General features: G+C 36.4%; 2 protein-coding genes across 2 annotated transcripts in view; one reads left to right on the top strand and one right to left on the bottom strand.

Annotated features, from left to right (window-relative positions):
• The window catches only part of C1H7orf50 (chromosome 1 C7orf50 homolog), a 350397-nt gene that overhangs the window by 233286 nt on the left and 91799 nt on the right, over positions 1 to 25312 (bottom strand). Inside the window, exon 4 of the mRNA XM_031943517.1 lies at positions 15721 to 15756. Coding sequence (XP_031799377.1) covers positions 15721 to 15756 — 36 coding nt within the window. The remainder of the gene's footprint in view (positions 1 to 15720; positions 15757 to 25312) is intronic.
• LOC100929389 lies at positions 260 to 20569 on the top strand. Its single transcript, XM_003761511.4, has 2 exons — positions 260 to 726; positions 18982 to 20569. The coding sequence occupies exon 2, from the start codon at positions 19019 to 19021 to the stop codon at positions 19991 to 19993; it is 975 nt and encodes a 324-aa protein (XP_003761559.2). The 5' UTR covers positions 260 to 726; positions 18982 to 19018; the 3' UTR covers positions 19994 to 20569.

The raw sequence follows: 25312 nt of genomic DNA, 5'->3' as shown, positions 1-25312 counted from the left end.
ACATGATATTATGTTCAGTGGAGAGTGAGCTCTAGACTCTAGATTCCAGAGTATAGAATAAAGCTGCTTTTATTTTGAATAAAGACAGAGCTAGAAAAATCTAAGTGATATTAAATGAGAACATATGAAAGTATTTTCTTTTGCTTCTACAGGTTTGGGATACAATTTTTTATTTTCAAGGTTTGCTGTGTCATTGTGGGTGTGGGGGAACTAGATCTTATTTTAAGCAATAGGACTATTAAAATTCAGCTACAGAGGCTGGCTAGACTCTGGGTGGAGCTGTTATGTGAAGGGGCCAAGTTGTGGAATCTAAGGGAGGAACAACCGGAATGCCCCAGCCATTCAACAGTGTACACACACACACACACACACACACACACACTGTACTTTCTTGTTCTAGGATACCAAAATACCTTACTACGTAGATTGATTTGAATTTTAAGTCATGTGACAAAACCATGCTATTTAAAATGCAGTGTGTGTGGTTTGAACGTCTTAAGACTGAATTCATGCTTTCCTTGCATAACTGTAGATTTCTGTAGTCTGTAGCCTACCCAGACTTAAGTTCATACACAGCAACTGAAGAAGGTGACAAGTATTTAGACAGCAGGCAAAGACTATAGCTACTTTTGAAACAGAAGCTTTTCTTCCAGAAGTTGTCGTCCTTGGACCAGGATTCAGTGGGGAAAACTTACAGTTTCAGGAGTAAAGCAGTCTGTAGCTGAGGTAAGTGCTTAACTTTGTTTAGCTTTGTTTTGATCTGTAAAACTTTGGTCCTGCCAACAAGAACAATCCTGCTTTCAATTTTAGTTTACCCTCCTCCTTCTGATTTACAATGTTTTAGCTGTCTAGGAGACCAATGCAATTTCACATCTGTGGGAAGTTTCTCTCTCTTAAAATGAAGTTTATTTATAACATTGGCTAGCTCTAGGGACCAACTGAGAGTGGGTGCACTCCTCCATATTCACACACACACACACACACACACACACACACACACACACATCCATACACAAACACAAGAGAATAGTGGAAAGAGAATTGAGTCTGGAGTCTGATGTAAGAATAGAACTGTTCCAGCTTACATGTGTCACTCTGAGCAAGTTACTTAACATCTCTCTAGTCTCTGTTTCCTCCTTTATAAAAATTTTCTTTAAAAAAGACTAAAAAGAAAAATAAGATTGATTAGCTAAATGATCTATGAGTTCCTTTCCAGCAGGACAGCCTATGATTCTTTCTCTCACATACAAGCAGGCAACCAAAGACCTTTATTTTCCTAGAGTTCAGAATTGAGATCACTGATTAGATGGCTCAGGCCTTCTTCATTTAAGCAAGATTAGTGGTTCTCATCACAGCTGTCTCCCAGAGATGAAGGAAATGTTATTACTGAAAGGAAACAGGACAGTTCAATGAATTACTGTTGTTGGAGGAGTTTCATCCAGAAATTTAAATTCAGAAGAAAACAATGAACTTTTAATAGCAGGAGCATCTGAAATGTATTTGTTTTGGAGGAACGTGAGACCTGAAAGTAAAAAATTTCTCTAGCTATTAGGAAGAAGGGGAGAAATGGGATTGGGGGGTAAGGGGAAGAGCATGGAGAGAGGAAAAGTTTTAGGTAGCAGAGAAGGGTACAACTGGAATTATATAAAAGCATGAAAGATATTGGTGCTTTCAGACTAGAGGACAATGGCATACTCTTGGTTAGATATCCATCTGAATTTTAGGTTAATTTTTTTTTTAAGTCCAGATTCTTAAATCTGATACACAAAGATGGCATTATATGTAGGCAGCAGCCATTTAGAATGATTTGAGAGATTGGGAAAGGCAGTTTCCAAAAGTAGACTTCCTCTTTCCCTTACCCCATTCAAAATCCACAGTTTCAAGAAATTTACCATAAGTTATTCATTCCTTTGGAGTCTCAAGAGAACTTTTAAAATATAAATATTCATCAAATCTTAGCATTTTAACAGAAACTAAAGTTTAATACTTTCCTTGCTTTCATCTCCGAGGAGATGCAAAACAGTAAGCTTAAAACACAGGGCCCAGAGAGGGTTGATAGAAATGTTACTAACTACTTCACAATACTAATGGGAATCTTAAATACACCAAATCTCCATTGACTTTCCACCATTTTTTCCTCAGTCATACAAAAACAGCTCTCTTAAAGATTATTAGTGATTTTTATACTAGCTAAATTCCTAACCTGTTTCCCTCATCATCAGTACTCTTCCTGAGATGAACTTTCTACAGCTTTTGATAATCTGTCCTCTCTCTTGGCTGCAGCTTCCTCCCCCCCTCGCACTCCTCCCTCCCTTCCCTCCCCCATTATCTTCTGACCTGTCTGAAAATTCCTTCGTTGGATCATCACCTATCTCCTTCCTTTCCCCCTATCTCCAGACCAACCATCCCAAGCAAATGGTTGCCAAAAAAGTTCTTTGCTGGGCCTTCTTCCTGTCTCTTTATACTCTTCCCCCTTGGAAAATTCATTTATTCTCAAAGATTCAATAATTATGTCTTTGTAGATGAATCCTAAGTCTATATATCTAGCCATAATCTTTCTTTTAAATTCCAGTCCTCCATCTCCAAATGATTTCTGAACATACCCAGTGAGTCAAAGTATTTTGTTTCCAATTTATACTTGGATATAGCCTGTTTGCGTGTATAATATCTTTCCATTAGACAGTGAGCTCCACTTTTTTTTTTGTTGTTTTTCTTGATATTCCCAGAACTCAGCACAATGCCTGGCACATGGTAGTTACATAAATCTTTGATTGACTACTGGCAGCCATGAAAACAACTATCCAGAAACAGGTTAAATTAAGGATATATGGGGGGGGGGGGGGAACAACAGAGGAAAGATACAAAAATTAAAGGGGATTGGAAAAAGCTTCCTGTAGAAGGTGAGATTTTAGATAAGACTTGAAAGAAGCCCAAAAAAACTAGGAGGTAGAGATAAGAAGGGGAGCATAACAGGCATAGAACAGTCAATGAAAATATCTGTAGTTGGGAAGGCAGTGTCACTGGATTGCAGAATGTAAGAAGATCAGAAAGGTTGGAAACTACAAGGAACAGCTTATGAAAGGATTTGAAGGCTAAATAGGAGATTTTATATTTGATCTTGGGGGGAGCAAATGAAATTAACTAACAGTGAAAATGGAGGAGTGAAAGGGAGGTGAGGGGTGAAGCGTGTGACATTGACAGACTGGTACTTTGGAAAAATCACTTTGACAGAGGAGAGGAGAATAGACTAAAGTGGGGAAAAGACTTGGGGCATGCAGACCCTTTCACAGCACACCAATCTGTTAGGATATTATAATAGTCAAGGCTTAAAGTGATACACCAGGGCAGAGGCAATGTCAGAGGAGAGAAGGGAGCATATGCAAATATGTCTCACTTGTTTCAAGATTTTTCAGGGTCTAAAGAATCAGGAAGCCTGATTCCTCTGACACATATTGCTGACCCTGTGATCCCTAAGTAAATTCCTACGGAGCTCTCTTAGGTTGCATTGGTAGGACTCTGATGAGAGTTGACTGGGGGACAATCTGTGGTATGGACAAAAAGAGACAGTGAGTTAGGAAAGTTATCCCAGAGATCTTAGAAGTAAATGTATGAATTAGATTGGACTTTGAACAGCAGATTTAACCATTGCCTCATGTTTTTAATTCCCCTTCTGGGATAAGAATAATTTCTTTACTTAATTTACATATGAATTTTCATTATTACTAACTAAAGACTTTTTAGTCTACTTTATCATATTGTTTTGTATGACTGCCAATTAGTATAGAGGTGAAATTTTTGTGAAAATTTAATTTCTCAAACTAAATCACTTGAAAAACTTATTTGTATAAGAATTTAAAGAATTTTTAACCCTATCTCTTTATTTGCATTATCTCTATAAAAAGGAAACATTTTACAGTTTTAAAATTCTAAAATAATCTATATTTTTTTGCACCATCAAAGGGTTCTTACTAGCTACTGCCCAAAATAAATCAACATAGAGTGCAGACATACAAGTAAACTATAATTCATTTATACTCTTAAGAGTGTGACACATACCATCAATAGATGATGAACATGTGTATCTCACAATTCCCTAGATAATATTTCTTCATTCTTCCCTCCACAACTATGTGAAAGAGTAAAAGCTAGAAAGCAACAAAAGAAGTCAATAAGCATGTGTTAAGGTCCTACTACTGCTTTATAAGATAAGGTAATCCATAAATAAATGAGGGGGAAGGGAGTTTTTGAGAGAGATTTTGCTGAGACATCATATGGGGAGAAAAAGGATGGGATGGCAATATTGAACAAAATGGAGTTAATTATATCAACTCAACAGATAATTTTCAGTTCTTAAAAAAAAAAAAAATTCCTCCTAACATCAAACCCAATCTAAACTCCAAACCAATCTCATTGTCTTTTTCCCCCCAAATCTGCCCCTCTTTCCAACTTCCCGGTTTCTGGCAAAACTACCACTATAAGAGTACTTAGAAACAGAAAGTTCAAAATACACTTTAGATACCTAGTAGTCACATGGCTGTGGCCAAACCACAATCTTTCTGAATCTCTGCTTCTTCTTTCATAAATGATATGAACAGCATCTATCTCACAGAGTTATTTGAGGATCAAATGAGAAAATGCATTACACACCTCTCTCCTTCTCTCTCCTCTCTCTCTCTCTCTCTCTCTCTCTCTCTCTCTCTCTCTCTCTCTCTCTCTCTCTCTCTCTTTCTCCTTCTCTTTCTCTCTCTTCTCACTATCTCTGTTTCTCTCTTCTCTCTGTTTCTTTGTCTGTCTGTTTTTCTTCTCTGTTTCTCTGTCTGTCTGCCTCTGTCTCTCTCTCTCATGAAAAATGCAATACAGCTCCAGAAAAAGAACTGATGGAGTCAAAACACAGATCAAAACACACTATTTTTCATCTATTTTTGTGGGGGTTTTTAGGGGATCCGTTTTCTTTCATAACATGACAAATAAAGAAATGTGTTTTGCATGACTGCATATTATAACCTATGTAAAATTGCTTATCATGGGCAGGGGGGAGAATCTGGAACTCAAAATTTTAAAAAATAAATGTTAAAAACTGTTTTACACGCAATTAGAAAAAATAAAATATCATTTAATTTTTTCTTTAAAAAAGGTAAAGATTCTACCTTTATAGCATCTCTTACCTCGCCTGTTTTCTCTCTATTCTCATCCTTGCCATCATAGTCTAGTTCAGGGCCTTATCACCTTTCAAAAAAGACTATCATAGCAGTTTCCAAATTGGTCTCCTGCCTCCAGCACCTTTCCATATTCCAAATTCTTCTTCATATAACATTTTCCTAAGGTATAGAGCTACAAATTTCCCTGCACAAAAATACCTTCAGTGGCTCCCTAATGCCTGTAAGGTAAAATATAAACTTCTCTTAGTCTAGCATTTAAAGGTCTCTACAACTCTCAGTCTTTGCCTTTACGGGGCATTTAATGTCTGCCGCAACATGTTCTCTGTGTATGTACAAACCATATCCTCTCCCTGCAATATTCTCCTTCATCTCTGCCTTTCAGAATTCTTATGCTCCCCTTTCAAGGCTCACCTTAAATACTAAATAAACCCCTTTGGTGAGGTCTGATCATCTAGGCTATTAGAGCTCTCTCCTTACTCAAATATCCATAATTTCTGTAATCTAGTCTCTTCTTTAGCTCTTCACTGCCTCTCCTTTATTATACTTATCTACATTTATGTAGTAGCCCCCTGCAGAATATAAACTACCCGAGGACAGGGTCTAATTTATTCTTTGTATCCCCAAGGCTTACTCATAATAGATGCATAATAATAAATATTCATTACTGAAATAAGTACAGCTAGGCCTGACAGATCTAAGATTAAGTGAAAGTTTTGGCTTCTCTCTAGATTTGAGGGGGAGAGAAGAGTGGGGAGGGTTAAAATGCTGCTTGTTTTGTTTCCTGGTACATAGAAAGGGAGTTTTGAAACATTTTAAGGTAACTGCTTCAGGATTTTCAGACAAACTGTAGTTTTGTGAAAGCTGGACAACAACTCTGGCCAATTTGATTTGAATTGTTAAAAGGCCTCTTTGGGGTTTTCTATTCCCACTCGTTTTCCTTTTCTCCTTTCTGAGGTTCTTGCCTGATTTTTTCTGAAGATAACTGAGTTCATTAGAAATAAGAGAGAAGCAGGCTCTAGAATTAGAATTTACATTCTTAACCAGAGGGTCCAGGGCTAAGCCAGGTTAGAGCTAAGTGGTCAAGTAAACCCCATTTCCCACCCTGCAATGGTAATCACAATATAAGTGTATTTAGAAGGACAGAGCTATTGCAGAGAAAAAAAAATGGAAGCAGGGAATGCAAAATGAAGCATAATTTTTTCACCTTTTTAAAAAATCTGAATCTTCTTATACAAAATTAATAATATGGAAATGTTTTACATGATTATACATATAAACTATATCAGATAGCTTACTTTCTCAGTGAGGAGAGAAAGGAGGGAAGGGTGGAGGGATAAAATCTGAAATTCAAAATTTTAAAAAAAAGTTTAAAACTGTTTTAACATGTAATTGAAGAAAGAAAAAAAATTTATTACTAGGTTTTGTTTGTTTTTTTTTTTTTTTTGCTGAGGCAGTTGAGGTTAAGTGACTTGCCCAGGGTCACATAGCTACGAAGTGTTAAAGTGTCTGAGACTAGATTTGAACTCAAGTCCTCCTGACTTCAGGGCTGGTGCTCTATCCACTGTGACATCTGCCTCAAAAAAAATTATTAAAAAAAAAGAACAGATACAATATATATACTCTAAAGTTTTCACAAATCATGCTGGTAAATAGATTCCCCCCCCCCCCCCATTAAAGTTATATTGGTAGGAATTCCATTGACCAAAATGAGACTGATGGCACATGCATAAATAGAAAAGGAGGTGAAGTGATCAAGTAGTCAAGTGATTGAGAGAAAGTTTTGGTGCTACATTGATACCCCCAAAATGTTAAAAGAGCCAAAACAAGGCTTTCAATGAGTGTGTGGGATTTATTTATTTATATTTATAATAATAATAACAACCAACATTTTTAAAGTCTGCAAAGTGCTCTACTCTTTTGATCCTCAAAATAATCCCTGTGCAGTAGGTGCCAAATATAAATAAATAAATAAACAGGAAAAAAAAAATTGGGGGGGTGAGGAAACTAAGACTGAGAGAGAAGGTTAAGTGACTTGCCCAGAGTCACACAGCCAGTAAATGTCGAAGGCAAGTCTTCCAGACTCTACTTCTAACCATCTGCCACCTAGCTCACTAATTTTTTTTATTATAGCTTTTTATATACAAAACATATCCATGGGTAATTTTTCAACATTGACCCTTGCAAAAACTTCTGTTTCAACTTTTCCCCTCCCCAGATGGCAGGTAATCCCATAACATATTTTTTTTAATATGTTAAAATATATGTTAAATACAATATATGTATACATATTTATACAGTTATCTTATTACACAAGAAAGACTGGATTTAGAAAGAAGGTAAAAATAACCTGAGGGAAAAAAACCAAAAATGCAAATAAGCAATAACAGAAAGAATGGAAATGTTATGCTGTGGTCCATACTCATTTCCCAGTGTTCTTTCTCTGGGTGTAGCTGGTTCTGTTCATTACAGATCAATTGGAACTGATTTGGATCCTCTCATTATTGAAGAGAGTCATGTCCATCTGAACTGATCCTCATGTAGTATTGTTGTTGAAGTGTATAATGACCTCCTGGTTCTGCTCATTTCACTCAGCATCAGCTCATGTAAATTCTCCAGGCCTTTCTGAAATCATCCTGCTGGTCATTTCTTATAGAACAATAATATTCCATAACATTCATATACCACAACTTATTCAGCCATTCTCCAATTGGTGGGCATCCATTCAATTTTCAGTTTTTAGCCACAAAAGGCTAAAAAGCCCTGCCACAAACATTAGCTCCCTAAAATTTAAGGAAAAGTATAGATAGAGCAGTCTGGAATATGAATTGAAAGCCTACAATCTGTGAAGGCAGTAATCTATCTTTAAACAACAATAGCTTTTTATTTTTAAAATATATACAAAGATAGTTTTCAACATTCACACTATCAAGGAGTTCTTAATCCATCTCTAAGTATGTAATTTAACAATTTCCAATTAATCTCCAATTTGCAAAAACTCTAAACTCTTGAACTTTTATGTCCTCTACTTTCTCATATCCTCTTCTAAGCTTTTATTTTACTAATAATCTAGAAGCATACATTTGACTATAGTGTTAAAAAAAGGAATCCTGGATTAAATCTTGTTAAAGAGAGCATTAACAAAGCTAAGCATTAATGTGACACTAAATGTCAAACACTGTGTAAAGGTATTTATAAATAGGTACTCTTATTATCTCCATTTTGCAGATGAGAAAAATGGGGCAAATGGAGGTTAAGTGATTTACTTAGAATCATTAGATTATTAAGTCTTTTGAAGGCAGGGGCTGCCTTTCTTTTATTAACTGTGTGCCCATCACTTAGCATACTGTCAGACACAGTGAGTGCTTAATAAATGCCTACTGAATTTTATTGGATTGGTCACCCAACTACTAAGTGACCAAAGATTAAATCTGAACCCAGGTCTTCCTGGGTGCAGGCTGAACACTCTATCCACTGCAAAGAGAATTTCTTTGTAATGAAAACAAGCATGTCCTGATTTATTTGGACTGAAAATGGAGGTTATTTTTTGAATAGGAATTTTTTTGTATCAACTAGAAAACAACACACACAAATGTACATACATAGACACAGACAGACAGACAGACAGACACACACACACACACACACACACACACACAACTCAGTAGGTCATATACACCTATCATCTAGTTCCATCCAAAGAAGTAGTCATCTAGTCTTTGCTTGAAGACTAAAGCCAGACCTCTTTTACTAATCTCTCCCAAGAGCAAATAATTTTTGGACAGCTCAAATTGTTAAGAAACTTTCCTCAGCCCAATTAGTTCAAGGAACTTTTCTCCCCCCATCACCTTTCCCCATTTTCTACCCTTTGAGAGCAGGTCTAATCCCTCTTCTAAAAACTTATTCAAATATCTGAAGTCAACACAATTTCTCTTCCTCACCCCATTCCTCAAACCTTTCAAAGGCTAACCAGGCTTAGGACTCTACCATCTTTGCCATCTAACTGCCTTTATACTGAAATTCAGTTATCAAAATATTAATTTTTTTAAAAAATTCATATACTCCAGGTTAGGAATTCTTGCTCTAAATATAAACAGGAGTACAAGAAGTAAAACATCACCATTAAGTGTATTCAGCAAATCTTGTATGAATTCCTCATTTACTTTATAAGGCTCAGTTTAGGAAAAAAAAAAAAAAGAAGTGAAAAAGAAAAGTGAAGTGAATGTACTACAAGCATAAAAATTGGAAGGAACTTCTAGAGGTCATTTAGAACAACTTTCTCATTCAAGAAATGAGGAAATGAGAGGTGTTAAGACCCCTCCAACAGGACATGTTGGGCTGTGCTCAAAATTTAAGCAGGCATTCTACACCATGTGCCACCTCTAGGCAGGGATCCTTCCCAAGGCAGCTCCCCATAGGGACATAAGGAGTCAGTCTGCATTTCTTAAATTTAAAAGTTGTTCTCAGTGCTTTTTAGCTAACAAGGTGGCACAACCAGAACTCTCAGATGTAGATTCAGTGGGATGGGGGAAGCAAGCTAATTTTTATATAAATAGTCAACTTGAGTAGACAAGCATAGGCAAACTTTCCAGTCCATGTGTTTGTGAATAAAAGGCTAATGCTAGTCCCCCTTCTCTCTATGATTAGGTAATCTTAGTTTATCCTGTTTATATTTTATTTGTATATAATTTTTTACACATGACCTCCCCATTAGACTGTGAGTTCCCTAAGAGCTCAGCTAAGATTCTTTGTATTTCCAGCACAATAGCACAATGCCTGGGACATAGTAGGTACTTAATGAATAATTTTTGATTTGACTAACCTTGGAGCTGGGGAAAACATGAGATAAATGTGTCTTATACAATGGATAGACTTGAAAATAGGAGGAAGAGGTTGTGGCCCATGAATGGATCCTTCTGAATTCAGGGGGATAATAAAAGTTTACACCAAGATTTTGTACTCTGTCCAATTTTCTGTGAATCTCAGATTATTAATATTAGTAAAAATAAATTTGTTTTGGGCAACAAGATGGCTCAGTGGATAAAGTGCCAAGAAAACTCCATCTTCCTAAGTTCAAATCTGGCCTCAGACACTTACATAACTGTGTGACCCTGGGCAAGTCATGTAACCATATTGGCTATAGTTTCCTCATCCACTCTAAGTGGTTTGCCATTTCCTTCTCCACTTCAAGAAAACACCAAATGAGGTCACAAAGAATTGGATACAACTGAAAATGAATGAACAAGAAGAAAGTTTCTTGGGTATGTGGGGCTTATTTGAGGGAATGGATGTAAAGAAGAAATAATATTTTCATTCTTTTATATTTGTTAAACAACAGTCAAGTGGTTGGGGATATTTAGATCTTCCAAAAGGAGGAATCTGGTCTATCCCATAAGACAGTACTTAGGATTCAGCTCAGTGCCCATCTATCCTTTTAAGTTGTGCAATACCAGCCAGCTGCATTCCATCTTGGTAGCTCTGTTTGTTTAAATAATGACTAAAAAAACAAGTCTACCCTATAGGAGTCCTGTGTATATTCCAAAATTCTCTATTCCTCACACCAAGTATGGCAACCATCACTACTGTCTAGAGGAAAAAACAGGTGCTAAGGGCATATTTAGACCCTAAACAAGATTTCTCTCTCTCTCTCTCTCTCTCTCTCTCTCTCTCTCTCTCTCTCTCTCTCTGTATGTTTCTCTCTCTCTCTCTCTCTTTCTCTCTTCCCCCTACCCCCACCTCAGTGCACGCATGCGCGCGCGCGCACACACACACACACACACACACACACAGAGTTTATTGATTATAGTTATATAAAACTATAATATCGACCCAATGTCAGTCTTAGAAGACTTTTTATATTTCTATTCTCTTGGGCAAGATTACTTAATACATATGAAGAAACACAATTGAAACTGTCTCTTTAGCTTCAATGCTGATGCTGGAATTATTTTGATGTGAGGCAAAGAAAGAGGAAAGGGGAGGAGAGAAGGGGCCTAAATAGGTTGACAATATCTCTTAAACATTAAATGAAAATATTATATACATCATTCCACAGAAGCAGTATAAATACATGAAAGTTTTAAATGTGATCCTTTGAAGTGAGGTCATTTAGTTCAGAGAGATAGAGATAGAGATATGGACATATACAAAATTCAAAATAAGGGTAAAGTGTGTGTGGCTGGTTCCTGTGGTTACTTTCAAAATACCATCTTAATATCAGTACCAAGGTCAGATCCCAATGTTTTGTCATCCAACATATCAAAACACTAATCAGCTCTATCCCTGCTCTGGGTATGGCAGTTTTCCAGATAAAAACCATTTTAATTAACTAGAAAGTTCCTAGACTGTCCCTGGACAATGAGCCAACCACAAAAGCTATGAAGTACAAAATAAGACTGATTCCATGTAAGAAAATCTGACACAGTTACTCAACTTGGCATAAAGTTTGGAAGAGCTGAGTAGGCAGAAATGGAAACATTAATAGAGCCTGAAGAAGCTATAACAGTTCACTTCTCCCAGGGAAAAGAGATAATGACAAAAGAAAGAAAACATAAATTTCTTTGTGCTGAGGCAAGAAAAGAATTAAACAAGAAAAACATCCTCAAACAAAGAACCTTTTATCCCTTCTGTATCTATAGGAAGAAAATAGGATTGATTGATTCCATGACATTTGATAAGTTTCAAGCCATATATACTGCCTATATCTTAAATCAAAGAATGTTAGATCTAGAAGAGACTTCATAAGTAATGCATTTGAATGTCTAAATTTTATAGAAGTCTAAGAAGAAGTAATTTGCCCCCAAATCACATAGCTCAAAAAATAGCAGAGTTGGGACCACTCCCTAGATCTCAAGACTCCATTACAAATAAAAGAGAATTTATCAATAATTTTGTTTCACATAGATCTTGCCAGCTCAGCTTACATAGTACAGTAATTATAGTACTCATTTTTAAAAATTCACCTATTACATATATGCACTTACTTTAAAATACATCAGGTTTTGTAGTTGCAAAGAACCCTAAATAAAAATGATTATTCTTAGTCAAAGTAAACTAGGAATACATGAGTCTCCAAATTCTCTTGTAGAGTTGCTGACTTAAATGTTTATGGCAAAGAAGTCTTTGCCAGGAATGGGGGAAAATGTCTAAGAACCTCTGCTTTATAGACATTATAGTAAAAGGAACAGTTCTTGCCCTCAAGGAGCTTACAGTCTAGTAAGGAAATTGATGCAGACATAAAACAAAAAGAGTTTAACTCTGACAATATATAAAACTAGATGCAAAATAGTGTGGTATAACTCAAGCATATATAAGGGATTAGAACTGCAATGTAGTATAGCAGAAAAAGGCAGGAATTTAATAAGAGGTCTTGTTTCTAGTCCCAGCTCTGCCACTAAGGAGATGTGTTCTTCCTGGGCAAGTTACTTTATCATTGTTGCCCCACGGTGTCCCTATCTTTAAAATAAAGACTCGGGTTTAAATTATTTCTAAATCTTTTCCAATTCCAGAAAAATTTTTATTAATCCTATGGATCTATTATCCTCAGTAATGGAAGTAGTTGGGTTTGGCAAGAAAGTCTTGATGAAGGCAGTAAATTTGTACAAAGGTCTGGGAAGTAATTATAAGATTATAATATATCAAATTGAGGAGTAAGGTCTTTTTGGAAAGAGGGCAAAAGCATGATAAAGATACAGAAATAGTAATGCAAAATGCAAATAATATTTGTAGTAATGGAAAAGTAACTAAAACAAGGGAAAGAGAAGAAAAAGAGAAGTCATAGAAAATAAGGAAGAATTGGTAAAGTAGGACAATTAGGTCAGGCTAAGTAAGGGCTTTCCATTTGGGGAAACAGAGCAATTATTTGTGCTTATAAAAGGGAATCAATATCCTTATACTTTTAAAAAAGAAAACTATGGAGAATACAAGGAAAAAGCTAGATACCACTAAATATATCTACCAAGTCACACACACAGATAATGCACTTCTTTAGTCACTTCATCTACAAGAGAGATAATTGAAAAGATGCTGCCTCATGGCTTGCCCGATCCTGTATGGAGAGTAACAAGAGGGATGGGGGGAGGGATATAACAAGATAGATGTTCTAGCACTAGTACACCAACCCACCAATCAAAATCCACCTAATCAGTATAATTTCCATAATAACTCCAAAATTAAATAGTAACATCACTGAGAGACCATTTAACTCAAGTAGTCAAAAGCTATTAAGAGAGCTCAGGATTCCAATGATGAGCTGGTTTGATCAATTAAAATACCAAACTCTTCCAGGGCAACGATGCTCCAAGTTCACATGGATAAGCTGACTTCCAGTAACTCATGATTTACCACCAAGTCCCAGATATGTGGGCCAATATTAAGCCAAACTTGGAATCACTATGGAAACAGGGATGTCTCAGAGGCCTGGGGGTCACTTTTTCCACAGGGACTCAAAGGGATCAACCCATCTCTTCCTTATCCTACTTCCTAAAAAAAAATCATAGTAAATAAAAGGTAAGGAGAGTTTATATAACAGTAGATTCTTTGAATCATACCTTTTCCACATATAGTCTATGAAATAATAATAATAGTTAACCTTATAGAGGGCTTACTATGTGCCAGGCACTGTACTAAGTACTTCAGAATTATTATCACATTTGAAATAACAAGGGCAAGGATACAAAAGTTACAGAAGAGTTTAGGCCAGCCTAAGAGGAAATAGCTCTGGAAGCCATACACACAGGGCTGCTCTACACCAGGCAGCTTGGAAAGAGAAGTCTCCTCCCTCTGCCTACCGCCTGTCTGGCCAGTCTCCCTCCTCTCCTTGCTGGATCCCAGCACGGGCTGTCACTGAGCTCTCACCCCTACAGGTTCCGCCTTCACCTCCCCAGGCTTATCTGACCTTGCTCTTCTTCACGCCCTCTCCATGGCCTCCTGCACGGCGCCCCTATGCCACCCTCCAGCCTGCCAGGAAGCTCTTTCCCCTTCTTCTTAGCAGCCCTCATTTCCTTCAGTTCCAGCACCCCCTTTCCCGAGGCCTTGTATGCCTGCCAACCCAACCTATCAGGGCACTGTTGCCTTCAATGCTTTCTACTTTGTTCATACCTTGTTTATTTTTCAGGGGATCAAAACATCACAGAATCATAGATGTAGAGTCAGAAGGGCCCTCAGCAGGCACCCATCAACCCCCTCATTCTTTACATGAAGAGACTGAAATCCAGGGAAGTTAAAAGACTTTCTTAAAGTCACACAGACAGAGATGGAATTTGAAGCCCGGCCCACTGACTGCAGCCAGTGTGCCTCCTGTTGTCTCTCCAATAAAATAGATGCTCTTGGAGGGCAGAGGCTGTCTCACTTGCTCCTTGGCAGTCTTTAATAAATGCTATGTGGCATAGCCGATAGAATGCTAGAGTTCAAATCTGACCTCGGGGACTTACCAGCTCTATGACTGTGGGAAAGTCACTAGAAAGTGACTTTTCTCCTCTGTAAAATGGGGATCAGAATAGCACCTGCCTCCCCAGGGTTTTTGTAAGGATCAAATGAGATAATAATTGTAAGGCACTTAGCACAGTAAGCACTATGTAAATGTTGATGTTTAGTCATTTTCAATTGTGTCTAACTGATCTTTTTGAAGGCCTGGAGTGGTTTGTCATTTCCTTCTCCAGCTCATTTTACAGATGAATAAACTGAGGCAAACAGAGTTAGGTAACTTGTCCAGGGTCACACAGCTAAGACCCATCTGAGGCCAAATTTGAACTCAAGCTCAGCACTTAATCGACATCAACACCTAGCTACCCCAATATAAATGTTAGGTATTGTTATGATGATGATCAAATGATTGATATAACTTCTACTTTGCTTCCAGTTTTCTTCAGCACAATTTAGAATATTAGAGTATTTATAATAATTCAATGCCATAGTTGGCATTCATAAATTCAACTCAAAATTTTCTTTATGGAAAAGAGAAAAGGCACATACAACAGAATGGATGACTAAAGGCCACTTCTATTTGGTTCTGGAATACAATCAAGGACACATGTTTAGAGGAAACATTTGGACACAATTGGCTCATCCTCATTTAGCCCTGCCTAAAATCAGAAGCCCTGAACCTGGTTGTGTAAAAGTAGGGAACAGACTGGAGGTAGCTCCAGATACTCCACAAAACACAAAACTAAAATGTAACATGATCTATTTCCTCAATCAAAGGATTTTGACAGCCTCTGGCTATTAAAAACAAAACAAAACAAAACATTTATTCTCAAGCATCCAATGAGAAATAGCCCAGATAGTCCCAAACAATCCAAATTTAACATCTCATGGCCTTTATCCATTCTGATTAGAATAATTTTATTTTCTACCCATGGTAAATGTTCAAAAGATTTTCTTTCCATTTTGCCTTAAAGAAAAATTCAAAAATTTCTTCTCAGGACAATCCAGACTCTTAATTTTCAAGTCATGCTAGAATCATACACGGTGATTACTCAGTACTTTATTCACTGGAAAACAGTTGATACTGAAATTATATATATATAAACTATGGTCCTTAAAAAAAAGAAAGTTTGGGACATACCTGAGAAATTTCTGTATCCAATGGGTCTGAGGATATCTGGAAAAGAGAGAAAAGGGGAATTATTAATTCAATTTTTTAAGTATTAATGTATTATATTAATAAAAGATTGGTAAATAGATATAGGTAGTAGGAGTACATTTTTCCACCAAAATTAAACTAAATTTAAACATGACTAATGGCAATACAGGACACAAGTCCTGGGAGAACAAACCAAGATTAGGGACTAACTCTGGGATGATTACTTGTAAGGAATGCCACTCTTGGTAAGGAATTGCATTTACTAAAGCAGATCAGTACACAATTTTAAATAGTTGCTTGAAGCATTGAGGAGTTCAGTGACTTTCCAGGGTCACACAAGCAGTATGGGTCAGAGGCAGCACATGACACCCTGCCCTCCCCAGTCTTTGCTCCACAGGAAGCTCAGTGCTCTCTACTACATCATGCTTCCTCTCTAAATCTAGGTTAATATTCAATTTTTGACCTTCCCTGCTCCCAAATTCGCTATTCTGCTTCACTGAAAAAGCTAACATACTGGCTTATTTCGCACCTTTGTGAACATTAAGTTTTCAAAAAAGAAACTACAGGCAACTTCAGTTCAAATTAGAGAGACTCAGAAGAGTTGTAGCTTTTTCTCTGGGAGCTGACACCAATCTTGTGTAACTTAAAATTACCTGTAACTATGGCAGGATAGCTTCACCAGTGTTTTGGATGAGAAATTAAGGACTGATCCATTAATAGAAGTTTGCTGATGCTGAATTTCAAACAGTTTTATAGGATCTAAAGCTAGAAGGGACCTCATAGATCATTTTATTTCAACCCTGAATTTTAAAGAGGATAATCCAAGGTCCTTGGTTGTTCAAGTCCTTTGCCCAACATCAGCACTGAGAGAAAGAAGCAGAGTTAAGACCCGAAACTGGCTTTTCTTACTTCAAATCCAAGCCTCTTTTCACTACCACACTCTCCTTCAACTTCTCCTTCTAATTTTGAGAAAACAATTTTTAAAATTTACCACATATAAGAAATTGTGTTAGATGTCAGCGTACTACAAAAGTTGTTAAGACAAGTAAGAGCCTATTTTAGTACAAAAAACATTGGATTTGAAGTCAGAGAGTCTGGTTCCCAAATTTCTTATAACAAAGAACCATCTTTTGTCATTTTCTACAAGTCACTTCTTTGGGCCTCAATTTCCACATGTTTACATTGTGGAGGTATGGGGAGATCTTGTGTAAATTTTCTTTCAGTTAGAAAGTCATATCATCAAAGATTTAAGGATGAAACAAATCTTAAAGAGCATCTAAATCATTATTCATTTAGTAAAAGAGGAAACTAAGACACAGAGAGATTAAATGGTTTGTTCACAGTCACACAAAGACAAAGTGGCAAAGCTAAGATCTGAACCCAAATACACTGACTTTCTTTCCAGTTCACTACATTGATCCTAAGTCCCAAAGAAGAGTTCCAAAAAGTACTTGAACGATATTGGTATAAGTGTACAGCCTCTCAAAAAAGACCAGTTTGAAAGGGACAAGATTCATTAAAATAGACAAGTTGTAGGATATATGGACTCCCTCTGCCCCCTCCCAAAAACAACAATCACATTATTTTATAGTAAATGTATGTTTCAAATAAAATATGCATTCTTTATAGCAAATAAAATTCTGTAATCTGCAATGACTCTACTTCTTAGAGATATTTATTTATTACACAAAGCATAGGCAAACTACTATTTTTCAGTTATACCCACCAAGCCTTCAGGTATTCTATTAAAGTTATATCTCTGAATTTATGGCCTTCAATTTTCTTTGAATAAATAGCAATTATATCTTGCAATACAGCCTACAATTTAGTTAAAAGAAAAAGAGAAGCCATTTTGTATGGAAACAGAATTATTAAAGTGATACATGATGGGACCATTATAGCTAACAGTCTGTCAACACTGTCAGTGAAACCTCTAACTTTGAGAATTTACAACTTAGCAGTAAAAATGTACTCCAGGCTGAAAAGAAATAAATCAGATTTCAATCCAATGGAGATTATTTTTTAAAATATGATGCCTGCTATGGCCACACTGTGAAATTTTTTATAATTTCCATAGGAGAATTTTTTAAAGTTTAAAATACATGAGTTCCAAAATATGAAACAATAATACTCAAATTCAGAACTAAATAGATCAGAGACTAAGAATCAAATCTTATAATAATTATTCTTTGTTTTATGGTTTTGTCTTTGGAATTTGGGCAATGTTTTTAATAATATAGCATATAAAACTACATTTAGAATAAATTATAGACTTAAGGAAGGCAAAAAAAATTCTTTGGTGGGAAAAGGAATCAGGAAGTTACTGAAAAAAAGCTCATTATCATTTTGATTTATGACTCAAATCTTGGAGAGTATCAGATCTATATCTTCACCAGGGATAGTCTAAGAAGGTGGACAGGAAAGGAAAACTATCACTTGTCATACATTCTTAGTTTTGAATATGAATATTATAAATATTCTAAAGTGTACCATCTCTTCTCCTGAGGACTTTTTATTGATCCTTGAGGATTACTGAACCTGAGGATCCTAGCAAACATGAAGGAGCTGGAATGTATGTTTATGTATGTAGGAGGGCATGTTTATACCTGATAGAGCAGTTGATACTTTTATGGGTGAATGTACACACACACATACACACACACACACACACACACACACACACACACACAGATACATGGAACACAGGCAAGGAGAAAAAGAAGATCCTCTGATCAAATCTCATTCTATTCATTGGAAGTAGATTTGTGTCAACTAAGTACTCTCCTGTGACATATGAGGAAGGTGCTGTATGTTGATTATTCACACATTAATTATTTAATTGACTCAATAATTTACTGAGATTAGCCTCAGTGAATGGAAATGCTAATGGAAGGGAAGGCATTTAGATGAATGAACATTTGAGTACATGATGCACAAGAGGAAAGAAAGAGGAGGACTTATAAAAAACAAGTGCCATGGAGGGATATTGGAGGGTCAGAAGAACATATTTTGCCTAATATGCAAATTTTTTATCTTTTGCTCCTGCTTTTTAAAATAGGTATTGAGAATTCTACTTCTACTAGAAACCTATAGAATCTGCCCCCAAAGAATGCTCCAGGTTTCCTGAAACTTGCTGTCAAAAACCCCAAGACCTTTCAAAATTATGATTAACCTATTATGGTCAATCATGAACCCTTGGTAATTGAGGCAATCACAGATCTTTTCTGGATGTTTCTTTTACAGATTGTGACTTTGTTTTCCTCAAGCCCTTCCTCAGAAGATGGTCTCACAGAACATGACATGGATAAAATATCCAAGCCAAGAACTCATTAAGATTGAAGATATCATATGGTCACAGAACATCATATCAAGATTTATGCACATCTACTTTGCACTCTTTGTCCCAACAAGTCTGGTTGCCGGCACATTCAACCTGATCACCTTCATTAAGGGGCACTCTCAGCTAGGAAAACTGGACCTGTACCTCTTGGACCTGACTGTGACAAACCTTCTGATAACCCTGTTTTCATTCACTGCCATCACTAGACCAGATTACATACCAACCACCAACCTGAGCTGTGGGGTACTCTCTTTTTTCTTCAACATTTGTTATTTCAATGCGCAGTATATTCAGATTGCCATGTTCTACACGTTCCTGTTCCAGGATTATTTGCCCTGTCTGAGGGCGGCAATCCTGATCCAGAAGCCACTGGGACACTTGGGCCTTGTCTTTGCCTGTGCTTTCAGCAGCTCCCTGGGAGGCGCGATCCTTCTGGGCACAGCTAGTTCTTTATCCGACAGTGCCCTGTGCCAGGTTGACCCGTTGGCAGCCTGGCCCGAATACGAGATTGTCAAGTTCAGCCTGGGTTTTGGGTTGGCGCTAAGTATCGAGGTGGTTTTCTTCATCCTCCTCATTGGGAAGCTGGCACGAAGAAGAGCCCGTCCACAGAAGGATGACGCACGCGCTCACCTGATCATACTGACCATCACCCTCATCATGTTTGCTTGCCGCCTCTTCTACAACATTATGCTACTCAACAGGGCCAGGCTCAAACTTGGGAGGGATAATGGCTCTCCCAGAGATGAGCTCATCATGAATATTGCAGAGCTGGTCCTGTTTGGTGAGAGTTGTGCTGACAGCCTGGCCGTTCTCTTTCTTCATAACCCATGCAAGGTAGCCTTAATCCAAAGCCTACGAAATCTAACCAAACGGTGTAGGAAGGAAGAAGAGATCCACCACAGCATTTCCATCTAGAGTGGAATCTAAAATGCATCAGAATCACTGCATGGTAGAGAAGGGCATCAACATAAAGAGGTGGACACTCAGCCTTTTAAGAGAGCACAAGCTATCTGCTGAAACTCCAAATTTGCACTGCAAGATCAAACAGGCAGGATTTGATGTCTTGGAAAGAGACTATAGGAATTTTGTCACTATTGGATTCCAGATCATCCACAAATATTCCTAAATACCAAAAAGCACCTTCATCTATATCAAAAATCATAATGGAAGGCAGCCAGTCTTTTAGAAGTAAAACTGATAGAGATATCCAAATATATTCAATAAATGCAGGCCAGAATATATTTAGATATTTAAGCAATATTTTATATTCCCAGACAACTGGAATTAAGTGTCTTGCGCAGGGTCACACAGCTAGTAAGTATTAAGAGTCTAAGCAGGTCCTTAAGTCCTCCTGACTTCAGGTTTAATGCTCTATCCACCACACTATCTAGCTGACCCCCTCTCCCAAGTTTTTTTAAAATATAGTATTCAAGGTTAGTTTCAAAGGACAAAAAGCCAATAACTTTAAAAATCTAGTGTTTGACAAACCCCAGTTTTGGGGATAAGAACTCACTATCTGACAAAAATTGCTGGGAAAATTAGAAATTAGTATGGCAGAAACTAGGCATTGACCCACACTTAACACTGCACATCAAGAAAAGCTCAAAATGGGTTCATGACCTAGGCATACAGAATGAGATTATAAATAAATTGGAAGAACATAAGATAGTTTATCTCTCAGACCTATAGAAGAAGAAGGAATTTGTGACCAAAGAAGAACTAGAGATCATTATTGATCACAAAATAGAAAAATTTTATTATATCAAATTGAAAAGTTTTTGTACAAACAAAACTAATGCAGACAAGATTAGAAGGGAAGCAATAAACTGGGAAAACATTTTTACAGTCAAAGGTTCTGATAAAGGCCTCATTTCCAAAACATATAGAGAATTGACTTTAATTTATAAGAAATCAAGCCATTCTCCAATTGATAAATGGTCAAAAGATATGAACAGACAATTCTTAGACGAAGAAACTGAAACTATTTTTAGCCACATGAAAAGATGCTCCAAGTTAATCAGAGAAATGCAAATTAAGACAACTCTGAGATACCACTACATACCTGTCAGATTGGCTAGAATGACACGGAAAGATAATGCAGAATGTTGGAGGGGATGTGGGAAAACAGGGACACTAATACATTGTTGGTGGAATTGTGAATGCTTCCAACCATTCTGGAAAGTGATTTGGAACTATGCTCAAAAAGTTATTAAACTGTGCATACCCTTTGATCCAGCAGTGTTTCTACTGGACTTATATCCCAAAAAAATCTTAAAGAAGGGAAAGGGACCTCTATGTGCAAGAATGTTTGTGGCAGCCCTGTTTGTAGTGGCCAGAAACTGGAAAGTGAGTGGATGCCCATCAATTGAAGAATGGCTGAATAAATTGTGGTATATGAATATTATGGAATATTATTGTTTGGTAAGAAATGCTGGAGAGACTTACACGAACTGATGCTGAGTGAAATGACAGGACCAGGAGATCATTATATACTTCAACAACGATATTGTATGATGATCAATTCTGATGGACATGGCCATCTCCAGAAATGAGATGACCCAAATCAGTTCCAATAGAACAGTAATGAATTGAACCAGCTACACCCAGCGAAAGAACTCTCTAGGAAATGACTATAAACCATTACATAGAATTCCCAAGCCCTATATTTTTGTCTGCCTGCATTTTTTATTTCCTCCACAGGCTAACAGTACATTATTTCAAAGTCTGATTCTTTTTGTACAGCAAAATAACTGTTTGGACATGTATACTTATTTAGTATTTAATTTATGCTTTAACATATTTAACATGTATTGGTCAACCTGCCATCTGGGGGAGGGGATGGGGGGAAGAAGGGGGAAAATTGGAACAAAAGATTTGGCAATTGTCAATGCTGTAAAATTACCCCATGCATATAACATGTAAATAAAAAGGTATAATAAAAATAAATAAATAAATATAAATAAAATAAAATATACCATTCATTGCAACTCAATATGGAAACACAGAAGTAAAATACATTGCTTTATTGCTATAGTAAAAACTAGTTCTTCAGAGTAGCTGAATAAATTTGACATTAGCCAGAGAAACCTAGCTAAAAATAAAATAAGGGTTTTGGAGGTTTTTGGATATAAATAGAATAGCATTCTATTTATAATAAATATAATAAACTAAGATTAAAAAGTTATCATACTAAATGATCAAAGGATATGAACAGACAATTTTCAGATGATGAAATTAAAAGTATTTCTACTCATATGAAAAGATGTTTCAAATCATTATTGATCAGAGAAATGCAAATTAAGACAACTCTGAGATACCACTACACACCTGACAGACTGGCTAAGATGACAGGAAAAAATATTGATGACTGTTGGAGGAGATGCAGGAAAACTGGGACACTGATGCATTGTTGGTGAAGTTGTGAACGAATCCAACCATTTTGGAAAGCTATTTGGAACTATGCTCAAAAAATTATCAAACTGTGCATACCCTTCCACCCAGCAGTGTTTCTACTAGGCTTATACCCCAAAGAGATAAATAAGGGAAAGAGCCCTGTATGTGCAAAAATGTTTGTGGCAGCCCTTTGTGTAGTGGCAAGAAACTGGAAATTGAGTGGATGCCCATTAATTGGAGAATGGTTGAGTAAATTGTGGTATATGAATGTTATGGAATATTATTGTTCTGCAAGAAATGACCAGCAGGATGAATACAGAGAGGCTTGGAGAGACTTATATGAACTGATGCTAAGTGAAATGAACAGAACCAGGAGATCATTGTACATTTCAACAACAATATTATATGAGGATCAATTCTACTGGAAGTGTCTATCTTCAACAATGACAGGATCCAATTCAGTTCCAATTGACCAGTGATGAACAGAACCAGCTACACCCAGTGAAAGAACACTGGGAAACGAGTGTGGGCTGCTTACATTTTTGTTTTTCTTCCCAGGTTATTTTTACCTTTCTAAATCCAATGTCCCTTGTGCAACAAGAGAACTGTATAAATATGTACACATATATTGTATCTAAGATATACTTTAACATGTTTAACATGTATGAGACTGCTTGCCATCTAGGGGAGGGGTTAGAGGGAAGAAAGGGAAAAGTTAGGACAGAAGTGTTTGCAAGGGACAATATTGAAAAATTACCCATGCATATATTCTGTCAATAAAAAGCTATAATAATATAAAAAAAAGTTAGCACATATTTAAAAGTGATTTTTATGGTGCTGATACAGTGATGACAATTGGACAATGTTCTGTTTCTTCTAATATGTTACAGTACAATGAAAAGTCTATTGGGACTGAGGATAACAAGGTTCTGGTCCCTAACCTCAGAGACTGAGGTTTTCAATTTATTTTCAATTCAAGATTTTCCTATCTTGCAAGATTATTGCAAAGATCAAATGAGAGCACAAATGTACAAGTGCTTTGGAAAGCATAAAGCAGATATACAAATGCATGGTATATTTATTATGAACAGTTCAAGGTTAGCTTGGACATGGGAAGGAAAACTAATGAAATTAATGCCCTGAACTCTACTGTATTACTTTATTATTATTAGCTGTAAATCCAAGAATAATTCTTGATACCAGTGGTTTACATGCAAAATATGTTATCAAAATAATTTCTCTTAAGTTAAAGAATGTGTATTAACCCACCAAATAAATTTTGTGAGGAATGAATAAAAAATACATGTTTAAAAAAATAAGAACTCTACTTCATTCATTGCCAAATACTCATATTATTCCTAGTGGATGATAAACATTTGCTAGATTTTGTAAAGAACACAAAAGTGAATCAAAATGGTTCCTGGCCTCATGAGATTTCCAATCTACTGGAGAGAATGAATAACATGTCAATAAAAATTACCATGAGATAATACAGATCTCTCCATCCTAGTAGATCAGGTAAAAATTAAGGAGGAAGAAAAGGCATTTAAGCTGTATTTTGAAGATGTGAGAACATTACCAGGCAGAGATGGCAACAAGACACATTAAAAGGTAAAACTTGTTTTTCTTTTTTATTCAACTTTATATTATTTTCAGTTCCAAATTCTCTTTCTTCCTCTTTCTCCCTCCCCCATCCATTGAGAAGGCAAGAAAAAAAATCATTACAAATATGTGTAGACAAGCAAAACACATGAGGTAGGAGAAAAACGCATGAATAAAAAAGCTGAAGTGGGAAAAGATGAGACATTTGACAAACAATGAACAGCTCAGTTTGTGGAAAACTTAGGGGTCATGTCAACATATGGCAGGAGTTTGTAACCAGAGGTTAATGACCTTTTAAAAAAGATATTTTAATAAATTTATTCCAATGTCATTTGTTTTCTTTTTAATCCTATTTTTAAAATTTATGCATTTAAAAATACTTTTCTGAGAAGGAACCCCTAAACTTCATCAGACTGACAAGTGGGCCAAGATACAAAAAATGCTTAAGATCTCTTGACAGGGATAGGGCTAGAAATGTAAATTGGATATCAGTTATCAAGTTAGGCAGTGTGAATTAAGATACTGAAGATTTCATAGGAATTAATGCTCTAAGGGTTCTATAGGAAAATTAAGCTTGTGGTAATATAGTGGATAATTGAAGTGGTAGACATTAGTAGTTATGAGGGAGAGGAATGTAAAAAATAACTATCAGAAGGAATAGTCTGGGCATGAGGCAATATAGACTGGACTTAGGATGGGGATAGAAATAAAAAGGTTGGAATAGAAATCACAAGCCCATGGAAACTGACTGGAAGTTGAGAAATAAAAAGGAAAAATTTCGGAAGTTCCAAGTTTGATACCATTAACAGCAACTGGGTCAAGAGAAAGATCTACTTTAGGAAAGATATTAATTCAGTTATAGATTACCGAATCTGAGGTCTCAGAGGCAGAGCAGGTAGATTGAAAAATTAGGTTAGTGCATAGGATAGGTGAAGGAAGGATCTAAGAACATATGGACTAAAGTAATAAAATCTAAGGAGAGAAGGTATCAAGACTAAGGACAGAATATCTCCACTTAGGAGAAGAAAAGAAAAGAAACACTAATTCCAATCTCTTATTATTACAAAAAGGGGATACAGAATCATTTTAGGAGCAAAATATTCAAGGGGACATAAAACTGTATCATCAGGACTAGATCTAATCCAAGTCAGAAATCACTGGAGGGAAGACACATCCAAAGAAAAACTGTTTGAACTCCAGGGAGGCAAGGAGTGCATAGTATGATCTCAGAGATCCTGA

Source organism: Sarcophilus harrisii, chromosome 1 (assembly GCF_902635505.1).
Source record: "Sarcophilus harrisii chromosome 1, mSarHar1.11, whole genome shotgun sequence".
Classification (NCBI taxonomy): domain Eukaryota; kingdom Metazoa; phylum Chordata; class Mammalia; order Dasyuromorphia; family Dasyuridae; genus Sarcophilus; species Sarcophilus harrisii.
Note: the sequence above shows the minus strand (reverse complement) of the source record. Positions and strands in the feature narration are given on the sequence as shown.